This window comes from Bactrocera oleae, chromosome 2 (assembly GCF_042242935.1).
Source record: "Bactrocera oleae isolate idBacOlea1 chromosome 2, idBacOlea1, whole genome shotgun sequence".
NCBI lineage: Eukaryota > Metazoa > Arthropoda > Insecta > Diptera > Tephritidae > Bactrocera > Bactrocera oleae.
In genome coordinates, this window is record NC_091536.1 from 76,576,254 (window position 1) to 76,594,489 (window position 18,236).

An 18,236-nucleotide genomic window follows, 5' to 3' on the forward strand; every position below is an offset into this window, starting at 1 on the left:
TCAATGATTAATTTTTAAAAATTTTGCACTCCTTGCTGCCTGTCTTCGGGAGAACTTCCGAAAAACGGTGTCTGGCTTTGAGAAAGATGTGTCTGCTTAAAATTAACACAAATCCTGAAACCCAAAAAATTATTATTACTATACTTATAGAGCAATACAGGAAATGATCGAAGGACTGTTAAAAATCTTGATTTTCGACGGCTTTCCAAAAAAAACATCGATATTTACACTTCAGAGTGGCTTAAAAAGCGAAATTGTTATCAATGATCTTCTCCTTCTACCATTACCTGATAAATACATTCTAAGAAGGTCGTGTGAAAATTTCAAGTCGATCGGTCCAGCCGTGTCGGAGAAATTTTCCTCACCGACTCGTAGAACACTCAATAACACTTCGAGAAAAACGCGTTGGAAATTTTGAAAACCGATTACACTAAATTAAAAAATTCTACAAAACATGCTCATATCTCCGAAATTATTTGTCGTATCAGATATATGCAAAAAAATTCAATGTTTTTGAATTCACAAGTGGATATAACCCCTTAAGTCGTAGAGAAAAGTAGAAAAGCAACAATAGCAACAACAACACTAAGTATTAGAAACACACACGCGTTTGCGTCCAGCAGCAACCGCGCAGCAGGTGTTAGTGGATGGTTGTGTGTGGATTTATGCAATACTTTCTTTTATTTTCGTTTTTTTTTTATTGATGGTGTGCGCTTAAGCTTATATTGTAACTCCATTACACTTTGTTTGTACTTTTCATTCATTACCGTTCAATTTAGACGTAGGTGGGTTTGTGAGTGTGTACGTCCACTTTTCCTCACCACACAAGCAAACATACAAACAATCGTATAAAATTTCGTAAGCAACAGGAAATTAAGTTTTAGCAGTAGTACACACATACACATACACTTCTATGAGTAACTGTGAATTGTGGCACTTGGCGAGGATATTTTGATCTTTTTATTTTAAGTTCTCAACAACGCTTTCAGCAAGTGTCAACTTTATGGTAACCAACCGAGTAATCAATGCCAAATGCTTTTAATATATACATACATATATACCTACTCGTATGTATCTAGCGCATAGCATTTTGTTACTATTGTCTTTAGCAGCTTATTATAATCCATAGTTATTAGAATTTAAAAAAATATATTATTTCTTAAAATTATTTTGTCAGCTTGGCCTTTATTTAAACTGTGCTTACTTGTTTTAGCGCTTTTATAAATAGTTGTAAGTGTTTTAAAATATATTTAACTTTGAAAAAAGCTTAACAAGTAATATAAAAACATTTGAAAATTGTTGCTTATTTCAATATTTATTTCTGAACATATTTTAAGAGCTCTTCGTAGAAAATTTAGTATTCATTAAGTACATCAACTTTATATAAGAAGATCTCAATATATTTATAAGTACGCACATACCTGTTATTTCACAGGAGCAGCTATGCAACAAACTTTGCATCGTCTGGTGGGTTTTTTTTTTACATTTTCTGAGAAAAGTTACCATAGTCTTGTACCTACCATCAGAAAATATAGATTTCTGTGTAACAAATGAAAAGTTTCACTGAAAATTAGGTTCCTTTTCCAATAGGAGTAAAAAAAAATATCTTTTTTTTTGTAAAAAATAAAAGACCAAAAAGTTGCTTATTTGAATTTCCCAATTAATTTTTGAGGTTATGTAAAAAAGTGAAAAGAAAAGTTGTAGGTCTTTTTACAATCTACAATTTTGCCAATAAACTATTTTCCATAGGATATGTAGTTTTTTCGAAAATCGTGATAAACCATTTTTTATCCTAAAAAATTCAACCACCAACCTCCCTTTGAATTTTGTTATTTCTCTATCTTTTCCAATATGTTTCGTCCTATTATTATTTTTTTACTTTTTACTATTTTTAAAGGTTCCGCTCTGGTCTATAATAAATATTGACATTCATTTTCCTCATTTTTACTTTTTCGCACAAGGCAACACTGTTCTCAAATATGTTAAAATTAAAAACTTTGGGGAAAAATATGGTTACAATTAGTACATACTTTGTAAAATTTTAAGTTTATTTTTTTTCATTAGTAGCAACTTTGTACCAAAATTTTTCCAAATTTAATGTTTATATAAACATTTCGGATGGCATTATTTAAAATTTCGCGACGCGTAGTCAAACAATTTTTACAATATTTTCGCCAATATAGTTTTTCATTTGATAACTACTCTTATTTAACATTATTATATTTAACCTTTTTGTTGGGTCCTATGCTCCAACCGGAGTTAAACGAAGTACTATATATGTTTATATATATATGTTTGGTAATGTCATTTAAGGGCACCAGGGGTCAAATTTAAGCCAATAACTTGGACACCCATTTTATTAACAAACTATAGCTATAACGTGTGCCCTTTTAAAGGTTCAATAAACATCAATATTTATGTATGAACGGTCTTTTTAGATATCGGTTAATTTAGAAAAAAATTTCCGCTGTCTAGTAAAATATTTTATATAAAAAATTACTCATAAAACATAAAATAACCTGTACGATTTGAGATTTTGGAGAGAAATTATTTTTTATTGCAGCTCTTCATATATATTTTAAATAATGCTTAGGAAAAGGTACTGTTTACAAATTATTTTTCTAAATTTGCTTAATGATTATTGAGAGTCATCATATAAAATTTGTTAGGCTAGGTTGAGTATGAAACAAATTGCAAGAAGTATATAAACAAAATAAAAACATAATTATAAATAATAACGTAATTGCAATTAATTACTATTACGAATCAGAAATTACTGTAGACTAAGGAAGATATTTCAACTGAGAACAATATAAAATAAAAAGCGCTTAAAGCTAGATTATATTACACTAATTTTTATTCAAAAATTGTTTCCTATATTAAAATTGCTTTCTTCGCCATTTCAACTCTCGCAACAGGTGAACGAATGTATCGTGATCATGAACAATATACTGCGCCTGTTGTATCGCAAGGACATCGGCAAGACGCACAACGACGTGCGCGACATAATGCTCATCCTGCTGCGCACCATAATCAAAACCTCGCACGCACTCGATCGTGAAAATCAATTGGTTGGCAATTTGGTGGCCATTATGTTGGGCATACTGCAGCGCATGGATGCGGCCCATTACGAAATCTTCGTACGACATTTGAATAATCGTTTCGAGCTGCAGGACTTTATTATTGAAATATTGCTCGTTTTCGAGGAGCTCGTGTCGCCACATCAGAAGCCAGTATTTTCACGTGATTGGATGGATATGATAATGCATCAGAATACTGTTATATTGCGTTCATTACAACACATTTCGGTTGTGATTATCGATCACTTCTTCGATCCATTCGAGAAGCAAGTCTGGTCGAATTTCTTCCAATGCTCCATAGCATTCCTCATACAATCACCGTTACAATTGAACGATTTCAACGATAATAAACGACAAATCATATTCGCACGTTATCGTGATATACGCAAGGACACAGCGCATGAGATACGTAAGATGTGGTTCCAATTAGGCGAACACAAACCGAAATTCGTGCCACAACTAGTGGAGCCGATACTCGAAATGAGTATGATACCTGAAGTGGAGTTGCGTAAGGCCACCATACCGATATTTTTCGATATGATGCAGTGCGAGTATTACAGCTCAAAAATGCTGCCAAACAGCTACGGCGATACGAAACGTAATAATGCGCATCACAAAGCGAACTTTAACGAATTCGAAACGGAAATGATTGAGAAGCTCGACATACTAATTGGGGCGGGTAAGTACATAGAAGTCCATGAAAATTTTCTATAAATATAATATATGCTGCCACTCATTTATCTCATCGTTTCCAGGCAAAGGCGACGCCGAGTACAAAGAACTTTTCCACAGCATACTGCTGGAGAAGTGTCAGGCGCACAACACGCTTAACATAGATGGCACTAAGTTCGTGAACATGGTGACAAAACTCATGGAACGTCTGCTTGAGTATCGCTGCATTATACAGGATGAGAGCAAAGAGAATCGCATGGCTTGCACTTTTTCGCTCTTACAATTTTATTCGCAAGTAAATCGCAAAGAGATGTACATACGTTATGTCTACAAATTGTGCGATCTACATATGGAGTTCAACAACTGCACCGAGGCGGCCTTCACGCTCAAACTACACACTGAATTGCTGCAGTGGAACGATACTGAATTGTCACCACTCTTGCGCTCACACCGTCATATGGCATGTCGCACACATCGCGAGCTCAAAGAGGCGCTCTACTATGAAATCATCGACTACTTTGATCGTGGTCTGATGTTCGAGTGCGCGATCGATATGTGTAAAGTGCTGGCGCAGGAGTATGAGAATGAGATCTACGACTATTTGAAGTTAGCCAAACTCTTGGTGAAGATGTCACAGTTCTTTGAGAAAATATTGAAAGAATTTCGCCACACTTCAGAGTATTTCCGTGTTTGCTTCTATGGTTTGGGCTTTCCACGTTTTCTACAAAATAAAGCCTTCATCTTCCGCGGCGAGAACTATGAGCGTTTGAGCGATTTCTGCTCACGCATTTTAGCGCAACATCCACAAGCCGAACTCATGCAGACGCTGGAGTTGCCCGGTGAGGATATAACGCAGGCCGACGGGCAATTCATACAGGTGAATAAGGTGGAGCCGGTAATGAATGAGAATTGCACCAAATTCGAGGGCAAAATGGTGTCGAGCGAAATCGTAAAGTATTTCACATCGAATAATGTGCAAAAGTTCCAGTTTTCAAGACGCTGCGAAAACATTGGCGGCGGTCCGGACGATGTGTGCAATCTATGGCTGGAAAGGATTGTAATGACGACAAGCTTTCCACTGCCGGGCATACTGCGTTGGTTCCCCGTAATGGAAACAAAGAAATTCAAAGTGAGACAATAAATTAAAAAAAAAATGTAATTTATTAATTTTCAACTCCTTGCACTACAAACAACAGATTTCACCAATTGCTTTGGCCATTGAAACAATGAAAAAAAAGAATAAGGAAATACGTGACCTGATCATCGAACATCGAAATGATGAAACATTGGATATAAAAACGTTGAGCATGAAAATCACCGGCATTGTCGATCCAGCCGTGATGGGCGGTTTCAGCAATTATGAGAACGCTTTCTTGACAGACGATTATTTGGAGGATCATCTAGATGATAGGCATTTGGTTGAAGAATTGAAAGATCTCATCGCATCACAAATACCGCTGCTTGAGATTGGTACTTTTAAATTTTTTATTAAAAAAAAATAAAATTAATAACTTAACGCTCACTTAACCACTCTTCAGCCATTACACTGCATAAACACCGCGCACCGGACAGTCTGAAACTCTTCCAAGAGCACATGGAGCAATGTTTCGCCGATATGCAGGCGAATGTGGAGAGTAAATATGGCAAGAAAGTAAGTTAGAATAGCATTTTTTTTCGAATTAGATTTATATTTTAACGAGCGTACAAAATTTTTGCCGCAGACATGTGACTTAAAGTTGGATCGCGAGTCAGTGACTATGCGTCGCAATGGTTCCTTTATGCCGGGCATGTTCGAGGGCAACAATCGCTTGTCGGAGACGAGCATGGGCTCTTCAGAGTAAGTATTAGCTGTGAAGCTAGACGCAAATTTGTAAATATAATATATAATATATTCACGCTATCATCTTTATATACCCAAACGCAGTAGCGGCTTGTCGAAATCTACTTCCTCGACACGACCACAAACCAGTTCGATAAAATCAACATTCGCGTTTAATTTCACTCAAAGGTAACGTAGTAATGAATATAAAAAAATAAATTGCATGTAATTGTAGGAAAAGTAGACAAATAATTTGAATAACACTTACTATATAAGTAACTGACCCAACCAAGCACGCACCATATTTCCTTATAAATATATAAATACATATATATGCACACACATACACAACTATGAAATTGCTAGTCATTGAACGTTTTACTAATCAATTAAATTCCAATTTTCAATTGTTCTTTATGCTCTGCATTTTTAGTTTAAAAATCTAATTTATTTAAAGCAAAATTTTGTATTATTTTTTTTAAATTTGCGGTAAATTATTTAATTTTAAATTTTAACATTTTCTAACTACATCTTAAATTTTCATTTTGTTACATTTACCTCACATTTCTGTTGTTGATTTAATTTGTTTTCCTCCATTAGTTTGCACTCTGATTTCTTTATTTTCCGATTTCCGATTTGGTTTTTTGCTTATTTTTGCAATGTTCGCTTTTTCGTTTCCATTTTTCTCTCTTTCGTACCTCAACAACATCCACAACAATATCAACAGACCTAGCCTAGGCCATTCGCCCAGTACAAAAAGCAAGTGTAAAGAGAAAACGCCCTCAAAACGGCGCTCAATGAAAAAGGTTTGTGAATTTTGTTGCCTCGCTTGGTGGTTTTATGTGCCACAAAAAAATTATTTATAATTAATTTTTTAATATTTTTATGTCATAGTTGGATCGTGAAACGCTAAGTTTACCAGTAGCCAACAGTAAATTTTATACACAGCCGTTATCAACCATAACCTCAACGCCCGAACGCGAATCAATAACATCAATAGCATCTATAACAAGCGCATCAAATACTTCATTGACAGCCAAATCGCCGGATCCAAAAGTGTTGACACAAGAGGTGAGTGTTAGAAATTGCCGATATCGGACCACTATAGATATAGCTGCCATATAAACTAAACGATCAAACTCAAGTCTTTATATGAAAAACTTTTTTATTTGACAAAATATCGACACGAAATTTGGCATGGATTATTGTCTAAGGCAACGCTACATTTTCCGAATAAATTTTTCTGATCGGACTACCAAAGCAGCAGCATTTAACGTTTTTTGTGGTTTATCCATTTCAAAATTAAATTTATTTGAAAATGCTGTTTTAAATTTAAAAATCGATATTTCTCCAATTTCTTTCAAAGCGATTTCTTTATTTTCAACTTTATTGATATATGTATTCTTCTTTACTCCTTAGTTAACGACAAAGCGTCCATTACGCTCTGAGAAAGACAAAGAACGTCGCATGTCACGTCCTGCCAGTATAGCCACACCCACAACCGGTATGAAAGGATTCTCCAGCACAGATGTACACTCGCTGTCAGGAGCTGACAGCAGTAATCGGAATTCAGTTGGTGAGTCCTGGGGTTTAAAAATATTAAAAGTAAAACAGTTGTTCTTAAAAATAGGCAAATTGAAAATAAACAAACTGAAATAAGCACCACAGTTAATTTTGCAAATTATCTCACTTATGTACCAATATTTACGGTATAAGGCAATAGGGGATGAGCGTATTATTGACCCGATTTGGTCTATTTTTGGCATTACTACATATTATTAACAAAAAAACATGCTCTCTGAGTTTCATTAAGGTAGATCACTTAGCATCGCCAATATATGAGTATAATGAGGGAAGTCAACAAGATATTTGAAAATCCTGATATTAGTTTGTGGGGTCTAGGGCAAGCTTCACCTGATTTCATCTATTTTAGGCACAAAACTACACCATTGTTAGAAAAATACGCTCTCTCAATTTTCTTAAGATAACATAACTCACATATTTGTCGACCGGAAGTTCGAAAATCTTTATTTTTGGTATATAATGGCTAAAAGAAATATTAACCCAATTAAACTCATTTTTGGCATACATACATACTATTATCAGAAAAGTATTCTCTCTTAATTTCAATTATACCATACATCTCACATAATGACCGATATTTTCGGCAAAAAGTCAGTCATAGGCTCTGGGGTCACATTTTCGGTATCTAGGGGCTTGAATAGTTTTGATCCGATTTGGACAATTTTCAGTCATAAGGTGGTACTATTCGTGCAAATTTTTATCCGAATACATTGATTGCCTCTTGTTTTGTATACTGGAAAGTAAAAGAATCAGCTGTGTGAGTCAGTGTGATTCCACTCATTTTGGCACTGTATCGTAGTAATATTAAGATAATATTGCCTACCGAATTTGGTTGAAATCGGTCGAGTAGGTCCCGAGATATGGGTTTTCACCTAAATGTGGGCGGTGCCACGCCCATCGTCTCTTTTTGACCCTGGCTTCTATTTTATAGCCGTACCATCTCTGGTGTAATATTTAATTGATTATTGATTTATCGCGCTTTTAGTAGAACCGTTATATGGGGAGTATCATCCGACTTCATAAATTGTTACAGAGTCGGTAGGGGTGCTTTAAGAATTTGTCCTGAGCGAAATTGGTTATTATATCTTAACCGGTTTAGGAGATTTGTATATTAAACCTCTAAGGCCTGGCCACGTGTACCTAGTATCATTGGGATATCACATTTTTACTCAAGTTACAGCTTGCACGGACGGACGGACAGACAGACAGTCACTCGGATTTCAACTCGTCTCATCATCCTCATAATTTATTGTTACAAATAGATAACTCCATATCTATTCCGATTAGTTTAAGGTGATACAAACAACCGTTAGGTGAACGAAACTATTATATTCTGTGGCAACCTGTTGCAAGAGCATAAAAATGTGGCCTTGGTAACCGCTATTCGCTATTTGGAAAGTTTATTGTCCGATTGTAGACCCAATGCCAATTTAAACTAAGTTTTCATACTGTTTGAAATATCAATTTTAAAGTCACCTTAGGTATAGAATTTGGATACTGTTTATATGGGGTATAAGTCTTTCATTTTATATTTTTTCTAACTATCCCATGTATGACTAACAGCCCACATATTAAGCAATAATGTTCGGTACATAGGATATACATCGTTCTTGGAACATAATTATCTCATACTAGTGAGACTATAAAGAATTTTATTTCGATATCTTTCTTCAGGTTTAATGAAAATTCAATAATCTGTTGAAACATGTTTTATGTAAATTAGATTTGAGCGTAGATCAATTCTGACTTTTCTCAAATTTTTTATAAAACGTGTCGTCAGACATGAACATTTACCTAAAAGGGGCGGTGTCTCGCCCCTAGGTCAATTTTTGAACTTATCCTCTTGAAAACTACTATAGTTTTGCATATATTTCGGAATTGTTTCAATTTTTATAATACCGGAAAAGTAAATAATTTTTTTTGTTCATTAAATTTTGTTTTATTTATTAGAAAACTTGCTTGAGACTTTTTATTTAAATTATATTGTGATTATTAAATTTTAAAATTTTTATAATAATTTTCCTATTTTGGTAATAATTATTATCATTTTTCAGATACAGCAGATTCCACATCGGAGGAGGATCTCATACCGCCACCACTACCAGCAAAAACACGTGACTCCACCGACTTTAGCAGTTTTACTTACAGCATGGACTTCCCCATACCGCTTATTAGTCCCTACATGCAAACCACCGTTACAACCACGCAACACACCAGTATTTCAAATAGCTCTTACGAATATGTGGAGGCCAAAAATTTCGTGCTTACTGAAAAACGGCCACCCACACCGCCACCAAAACCCTCGCGCAATAGCAAACACATTCCATAATTTGTGGGTGATAAGCAATTATATATGAAGTCCGAACTGCTAAACGAAAAAGGGAAAATATGAAAAAAGGAATATACAAAGCAGTAAAGTAATTAACGCAGTGAAAGTGAAGCCATAATCAAAATTGATATTTGAGTGCGTGTAAATGTGTGATTGCATGGCGACTGCAGAGCAAATGTAAATGGTCAGTTGTCTGGCATACATCTGTAGAGAAAGAAATAAAAATAAAGTCCAAACTAGAGGAATTGATGCGTAAACGCAGCAATACTAATAAACAAGTGCCAAAAATATAATATTTACAAAAAACATAAATAATTGGACGGAGGTGTGCCTTTCGTCTGACCGACAACAATGAACTAAATAGCAACGAGAGCAACCGAGCGTGCGCTGGCAATCATTTGCCAGACACACTATTGTTAGTGCGAAACGAAAGCGTTTAGCGTTGAAAGCAGCAATATATTTATGTAATTTAATATAGTAAACGATATTAAGTTTTTATGAACTTCGCGATTCAATTGCAAAATCGTTTCGACTTCAACAAATTTCTTTAGTTATAACTACTTGTCTTCCTAACTTAACTAAACGCACACATAGACAAGTAAGCGATATTTACTTTATATATATACATACTTACGTATATATCTTTATATGTACATATATTTATATGCATTTTATTTATTCTTTTAATTAATTAATTTAATATCAGGCCAATTAAGCACTTCGCTGCGAACAAAGTGCTCACAACTGAGTTGATATTAATTTCGCCGTGAACTTTTATTATTGTATGTACGTGTATATGTACAGTAATTATGATGTAATTAGTTATAATAAGTCGACTACCACAAGCCAATTAAGGGTTCAAAAAAACACACACACGCACAAATATCGAACTGAACTTATCGCAACATAATTTCAGTATTCGTTGCTAACGAAGTCGAGTTAAAATAGTGTTAAATGAAATTTTTAAATAGCAAAAATTTACAAAAAGCCACTTTTTAATACGAAAATAAAACTTACAAAACAAAAATATAACAAAAAACGAAAAACATTTGCACTTTTTAATAAAAATAATATAATATCTACTTTGTTATAGCTTATGACAGAAGTGCCACTGTATATCGAAAATTTTGTTATTCAAAACAAACAGAGACACTACTTATACAAGTACATACATATATACATATTTACATGTGCAACTATTTTGAAATTATACAAAATCCAAAAACCAAATTTTATAACTTGACGAAATTTAAGAGAAAAGCCCGTAAATAGCAAATTGCATAACTACAAAACTACATATATGTATTCAAATAATGTAGGCCAGCATTATATTTGAATATTTTCGTTATGATATAGAAAAATATGTACCAAATAGTTTTTAAGAAGCTGAAATTTTTTATTACGTAAGTATATTTATACGTTATGAACAAAGCGAGTTTTTAACACATTTATTGTGTACTTTATACACACATATGAAATAGCATAAAATTTACAATTTTTATAAAAAGAAAAACTAACGTTAACGGTAAATAAGCGAAAGTCAACCTTATTACAATTGTTTCCGTAGCATGTGTAAATTTTTAATTTAATTTTTTTTTTACTCTGCTAAGAAATGCAATAACTTGTGTTGCCTTATCTTACACACAGAGCCACACGAGTATATGTGCGTGCATGTGCATTTCTAATTTAACTTAATTTTTCGCTTTATAGTATTTTAAAACTTATCATTCACAATTTACTCAAAAGTATCGTTTATTTGTCAATTTCTGTAATGACAACTCAATTATTACATACGTACATATAAACTTATATACCTAAATGGAAATTGGCAGGAGCCGCAATCTTTGTTTAATGTAATTATTATTTTTTTAATTAATATGTTCACCAAAGATTTATTAAGATTAAATAAAATGTCAATTCACTTACATGATAAACAGTAAACGTTTGTGTGTTATTTTGTGGAAGATAATTATTAAGTATGTCTTTTAAAAGGTTGAGGTATTGGCCGGCTCATCAAAGTGGTATAACTACTCGCTATTCTGCCGCTATACTATGATTATGCCAGTTTATTAGATGCGTACCAGTTTGTGTTCGTTTCACACTCTGCAATTTTTAGTAAACCGAATGAGGTATTATTAATTAACGATTTACCGGGCATTGCCAATTTTCGTTATGCCAGTTTTTTGATTTAGACCAGTTTTTTCTCGATTCACACTCTCCAATACTTAGCGAACTGAATAAAGCTATTTTTAGTTAAAACGATTAGTTGGCTACAATCAAAGTTGACGCTTTTTAAATTCAGTTGATAAATACCTGTATCGTTCTTAAGCTTAATATTCTTGTTTTTTATAACCTGAACAGGCACGTCGGACACCCTATAAAATATATACATAAATGATCAGCATGATGAGCTGAGCTGATTTAGCCATGTCCGTCTGTCTGTATAATACGTGAACTAGGTCCATCAGTTTTTAAGCTATCGATCTAAAATTTTGCACCTGTCCTTTTCTCACTAAGACGTTGCTCATCTGTCAGAACGGCCGACATCGGAGCACTTTAGCATATAGCTGCCATATCCACTGAACAATCGGAATCAAGTACTTATATGGGAAACTTTTTTATTTGGCGTAATATCTTCACAAAATTAGGCAGCAGTTAGTTCCTAAGGCAACAATGTAATCTCCGTAGAAATTGTTCAGATGAGATCATTATATTATATAGCTGCAATTTGTATCTGTTAAGAGTATTATAGCTTTGGTGCAACCGAAGTTAACGTTTTTCTTGTTTTCGTACAATACCTATGACAATTTTGATATTTGATTGCAGCATGAGGCTTCAAACATTTCAGAAAATAAGTTGGGGGAATATTATTGCCTGCGCCTTCAGAGAATCTCTTTCAGGGTATAAAAATATTTACAATTTTGCATATAATACCTCACTGAGAACTTAACATTTTTAACTAAAAGGTTTCAGCCATCGAATACAGTCATTCAACGAACCATTAGTAAGGAAGGTTACTGGTCACTCTACTATATAAGTGCGTAAAGCGGCTTAAAAATCATACAATGCTATTATATTTCCATTGGTGTTTAAATAACAAATTATATGAATATATCTTTTTCCAAAAATCGAAACCAAAATATTTTTTTAAATTTCAAAATAAGGATTCTAAAACAAAGGTCGTCAAAAGTATAAAATTGTAAAGAACTCAAAAAAATTTAGCTTCAAAAATTTAATAACTCGTGTTCCCACTTTTGCTCTGTATTACTGCTGGAAGACGTTTTGGCATGCTTCGAACCAATTTTTTAATATTTCCGCTGAAATATTGTCCCATTGACGCGTCTTCTCTATGAAGAATGACTGCAAGTTTGTGTGGCTGCTCTTTAGTATTTTGGAGTCCAAAATTGACCACAAATGCTCAAATGGATTTCAATCCGGCGATTGAGCTGGCCCGTTCAGTTTTTCAATAAAGTTTTCTTTATAAAAGTGAGTAGCCTGGCGAGATGTGTGTTTGGGGTCGTTATCCTGTTATAAGATTAACGAATCCCGAATTCATTTATACTTATTGTAAAATTTTCGCTAAGAATGTTAACATTTGTAGCACCAATCATTCGCACATCGATTTAAACAAAACTACCTATACCGATACTTAAAAAACAACCCGAAGCCATGAGAGAACCGCCTCAATGCTTCACTGTTGGTAATATGCACTGTGTTGTTTAATCGATCAGAAGGTTTACACTACACTCGATTTCGTTTTTTTTAATTCCTTAGCTCGAATATGGACTCATCGGATCAAATTACTTTGTCCGAAAATACGGTTGGTATATATTGTTTTGCGAACTCCAGTCTCTTTTTCTTATTCGCGATGAAAACCATAGGTCTTTGTTTTGCGACGTATTTTTTGAAACCAAAAGTTCGCAATTTCCCTTTCATAGTAATATCCAAACAAAAAGCTTTCAATCAAGGTAAGTAGATTTTCAAGAAAGTAAGTAGATTTTCACAAGCTGCTCTTGAGGGGAATTTTTCAGCAGCAATATCATTCGCCTTGAACAGCAACAGAAAGTAATCACTTAATGCTAGATCCGGACTATGAGGTTGCCCCAACCAAGCTCCCAGAGCTTCTGGCAGGTCACTATCGATGTCACTCTCGTCGTCTTGATGTACTAAAATGCCTCTCCTATTGGCCAAAGCAGGCAGCTTCAGGGCGATTGCTTTCGCCAGACGGTCCAATCAGAATTTTGACCATAAGCAGCTCATAGTATTTCGATGATTTTCAGCCAATCCTACCATACATATAAAACCTTTCTCGGCCACCGTTTGCAGTTGCTTAACGGGATTCGACCACGAATGTTTTCACTCACCTCTCAGCAGATACCATTCGCTTCAGAAATGGAGCGATTTTGCCGCGATTCAGCAACGCTTCGTAGGCGATACCATAATCGCACGCGTATGGCTGTTACAGTATTAAGAAAATAAGCACTATTCACTATTAGGAAATATTATCCTTCTAACGTCATATAGCCTAACCCGACCCGTAACACCGCACTTTCATAACGCGAGATACATATTCTAAAGCCATCTTTTGAAAAATAATAATAATATAAAATGTATTTTATTGCTGGATAATTTTTTAATTTTATTAAAAGTTAATTGAGATATATAAAGTGTACATATTAAAAAGTTGAACACATAAAATAAAAGATCATGTCTGTAAGTGTTTAAAATTAAGTAAGCGTGCAAAAAAGTTATCGCTGCCAAAAGTTAAGTGATTTAAATACGTCGATATGAGTTAGAAATAAGTAATATTAAGTTTAGAAGTAGATTAGAGGCAAGATTTAAGAAATCATTTTAAGGATATTAAATGCTTATAATGGCAATATGGTTCGAGTAAACAATATGACTTTTACGAAGATTAACGTGAGACCATTGCGAACACGAAAACATAACCTCAATATATTAAAATTTTTGCAGGTTAGGATGGTGGATTTGATTTTACAATAACGAAGCTAAAATTATGATAAATTAGTATAAATTGTATATATAAAAATATTCATAGTTTTCGTGATTTGTTTTGTTTTTAAAAATTCAAAAATAATAATAATTTAGTTAAAGGGGCACACCTAGTATGAAATTAAAAAAAAAAATTATTATTTATAGGTTATACCTTTAAAAATAACATACTACAAAATTGTTTAATAATATCTCCAGAAGTTTTTGAGTTACAGCGTTTTGGATTGTAGCTCATCACTTTATTTTCAAACGATATTTTCTCAAAATTTTTTTTATTAACGTTTCATTGACGAAGAAGGCCGAAATCAAGCAGTGGAAGAACTTTTTTAGCGTCATCGAAGATCGAAAAATATTTACCTTTAATATTTTTTAATTGGTAACATTGGTAAAAAATATTTAATTTTAGCTTCAAAAATTTTACTTAAAATATATATATGTATATACATAAAAATATCCTTAAAATTTAATGCAATATATACTTTTTTTGAACACCTAATAATCGACGTTTTTAGGCTGTCACACACTAGGTGTATCCCTAAGAGGTTAAATTTTTTTTTTCACAAAAAAAAAATATATGTATAAGTGTAAAAAAAATTTGCATTTACTAATTTTTTAACAAGAAATTTGCAACAGTTTTTAAACAATTTCCTAAGGAAGCAGAATGTTTTTTATAAAGAGGTATGTAGGCGAAAGCGCTAAGCGTTAAAGCACAAGGGTTGGTGTATAGATTTAGTCACAGACGAGTGATAGATATAATAAAATAAATAGAATTATAAAAGGAAAAGTGAAAAAACCTAAGTAAATGAAAACATTAATTACTGTCAAAACTGGCTTGAAAAATCTATAAGTTTTCAAATATTCGTTGACTTATTTCATCGTTGTACACATACATGTACATATAAATATATTATATAAGAGCTGTCAAGTTGAGCGAAAGGCACAAATACTCGTACATTTTAGATCTAATAAAAAAAACTTTATCAAAAAGTGCATACATATAAATTTATACACACACACATACAAATACAATACGCATAGAGTGTCTAAAATGTAGGTTTCCAAAAATGGTCAGTTAATAAAAAAATATATATGCGTGTAAGCATTTGTGTATATAGGTGAACAATCAGTAACTAATACTACTACAAGTACAAATACAGGGGCGGCGGGCACAGGTGCCGTTTAAAATTTCATATCGATGCAGATTTTCGAGTTGCGATTCTGCTTCTGACTTATCTCTAAGACTTGAAACATTTCCTGAAGTGCTTCGTTTGTACGCGTTTTGCGGCGATTGCGACGCAAGGTGACACGACCCGACTTGAATTCATTCACTAGAGCGTCAAGACCTGTGTGAATAGAGAAATTCAAATGAGAAATTATTACAAAAGGTTTCAAATGACAGTAAATATTTATTGGTGGCAGTTAGAGACATCGTGTGTGATAGATATAATGTGTTTTAATTACATACACATTGATATTTTACAACTATGTTATCCCATATGACATGAGTAATGTTAAAATTGTTATTTTATTATTAATTATTGGCAAAGTAATTATTTGATATACTAACAGCTTTTAAATGTTATTTACAAATATAGAATGAATTCAATCTTAAGCTGAGGACATAGCGCAGCGTAGAGCAAAGTAGCGATGAGAAGAAAAGAAATGTAAACAAAAAGTGCGACTGCGGCGACATAAATGTAATGAAGCTGCTGCTCATGACCGTTTAACCGATTACTCCATTATATTATATTTACAGAATTTACAATACTTAGGTTCAATCAGTGAATAAAGTACACATATATACATATGTATAAGGTGATTTTTTTGAGATATAGAATTTCCTAGTGGGGTAGCTGTCAAACCAGTTGTCAAAATTAAGTGCGTTTGTTATTTATATTCTGTAAAATTTGGCAAATTAAAATTTATTGACAGAACTGTTTAATTAAAAAAAAAGTGGAGCCAACGATACCGGCGTTGCTCGGACATTCGGCCCATTATTAGAATATTAAGGAAGTGATGCAATACCAGAGGCTGGTCTTCCAAAATGCAGACGCGATGGTCACATGCCTGAAATTTCGTTCAAATACTAAAAACCAAAATTAAATTAAAAATGTTCAGAAGTTTTATATCATTTAAAAGATCCTTTAACAATTTTTTAAACTGATGCGGCCGAAATTAACTTAAGTTCTAAGAAAAAAACTTTGTTATGCTATTTTCTATGTCAACAAGCAGCTATAAAATTCCTTATAAAGGAAAAATCATAATCAGCTATTATCTGGCCAGGTGATTTCGAACTTCATTCAACTTGGAGGATATGCCTCCATGATAATTACCACAAAACCAGAAAACCTCAAGTGGAGTATATTTCTAAGTTTGACAAGGAAAAATGTTGACAACCATTTGAGGATTTCCTACATACGCAGTAATTAAAAATAATATCTTATTTTTCTAACAATATCTAATTTCCGATCTAATAAAAGTGGTAGGTCTTACGCAATCACTGAGAAACCTTCGAGTGTATTATTAATACAATAGGAAAGAATTCTTAAGTAGAACAAACCATAAAGACAACCCAAACGAGTGGGTTTATATTGGGTGGATGATTTCCAATCGAATAATCGAATCGGTACATTATCCCTGTTTCGGACAAAGTTGTGAGAATACTCAAGCAAATAAACTTAATTATGTCCTGAACAGGAGAGCCTTAAAAATAATTCATATTTGGCATACAATATTGTTCATTGCAACGCTACGATGTCCGAGGTTTAAATTTTTGAAAAATAAATGCTTGGGATACTGAAAATATGGTTTAGATAGTGCAGCGGTGCCATGCTTTGTAGTTCGTCATTTCCATCTAACGGTTATCAAACTAATTAAGGCTTTATACACCTAAAATATAATCACTAGCTTAGCGATAGACATTCTGTTTAACATATATAATATTTGAATAGTGTTAAATATATTTATCATGGTGATGATGTGTTTGTAACACTATAATATAATAATAATATAATTACAGGTGTTGTGATAGAGTGTTAAAAAGACAAAAAAAAAATGTAATGTTTTTTTTAATAAAACATATTTTTTCCGACTACCGAAGACACATGAGGACACCGTTTTTTTTAATGGCCTAAGTCTCTGTGTGAGTTTTCAAGCAAATCGGAAGGTTGGTCTCATCGGAAGTACAGCCGTAATTTTTATAATTTCGACTAACTTGGCAGTACTGTAAAACCACCATAAAGCCTCTACTTCAACACATTTACTGAAATCCAAAAAACAAAAAAACAACAAAAAAAAAAGCTAACTTTGCTTAAATACTTAAAATTTAAGATATTTTTAAAGAATACCAAATAAAACTGCATATTTATAACATATACAAACAAGTATCTCCAATTTAATGACGAAATGAAAATACACTGAAGATAAGTCTGAAAGAAAAGTAGAGGAGAAACGAAAAAAATAAGCCGAAAACAAATACGAAATGTGAGAAGAAAAAATCTCAGAAAATTAAAATAAATCTTCTGGTCTTACAGCGGAGGACGTGCATGCAAAACTGTCTGCTGCTGCTGAGTAAGAAGACAGCGAAAATACAAAAAAAGGTAAAATAATAATAACAACAACAATGGAGCAGCAGTAGTATTAGCAACTTTACGCTGTGAGGCAGAGAAAAAAAACAACAACTGGTAGAAAGCGCTAGTAAAACTGTCATGCCAACACAAAATATGTTACGTATACGACT

The 18,236-nt window shown here is 33.3% G+C and overlaps 2 protein-coding genes across 9 annotated transcripts in view; one reads left to right on the forward strand and one right to left on the reverse strand.

The window, feature by feature from the left end:
* Positions 1-11,425, forward strand: part of mbc (myoblast city) — a 53,647-nt gene extending 42,222 nt beyond the window's left edge. For 4 of the 5 annotated variants that reach the window (XM_070105705.1, XM_070105707.1, XM_070105708.1 and 1 more), the window contains 10 exons: positions 2,919-3,759; positions 3,836-4,881; positions 4,949-5,222; positions 5,291-5,403; positions 5,474-5,589; positions 5,677-5,760; positions 6,299-6,377; positions 6,466-6,642; positions 6,991-7,147; positions 9,210-11,425. In XM_070105705.1, the coding sequence (XP_069961806.1) occupies positions 2,919-3,759; positions 3,836-4,881; positions 4,949-5,222; positions 5,291-5,403; positions 5,474-5,589; positions 5,677-5,760; positions 6,299-6,377; positions 6,466-6,642; positions 6,991-7,147; positions 9,210-9,484 (3,162 nt within the window). In that variant the 3' untranslated portion in view covers positions 9,485-11,425. Of the gene's footprint in view, positions 1-2,918; positions 3,760-3,835; positions 4,882-4,948; positions 5,223-5,290; positions 5,404-5,473; positions 5,590-5,676; positions 5,761-6,298; positions 6,378-6,465; positions 6,643-6,990; positions 7,148-9,209 lie in introns of those variants that run through there. The other variant, XM_070105710.1, reaches the window with a different exon arrangement.
* A 2,668-nt stretch (positions 11,426-14,093) lies between these two features.
* Positions 14,094-18,236, reverse strand: part of LOC106621894 (myosin-6) — a 44,439-nt gene continuing 40,296 nt past the window's right edge. For 3 of the 4 annotated variants that reach the window (XM_036368535.2, XM_036368536.2, XM_036368534.2), the window contains one exon: positions 14,094-15,840. In XM_036368535.2, coding sequence (XP_036224428.2) covers positions 15,677-15,840 — 164 coding nt within the window. In that variant the 3' untranslated portion in view covers positions 14,094-15,676. The remainder of the gene's footprint in view (positions 15,841-18,236) is intronic. The other variant, XR_011394840.1, reaches the window with a different exon arrangement.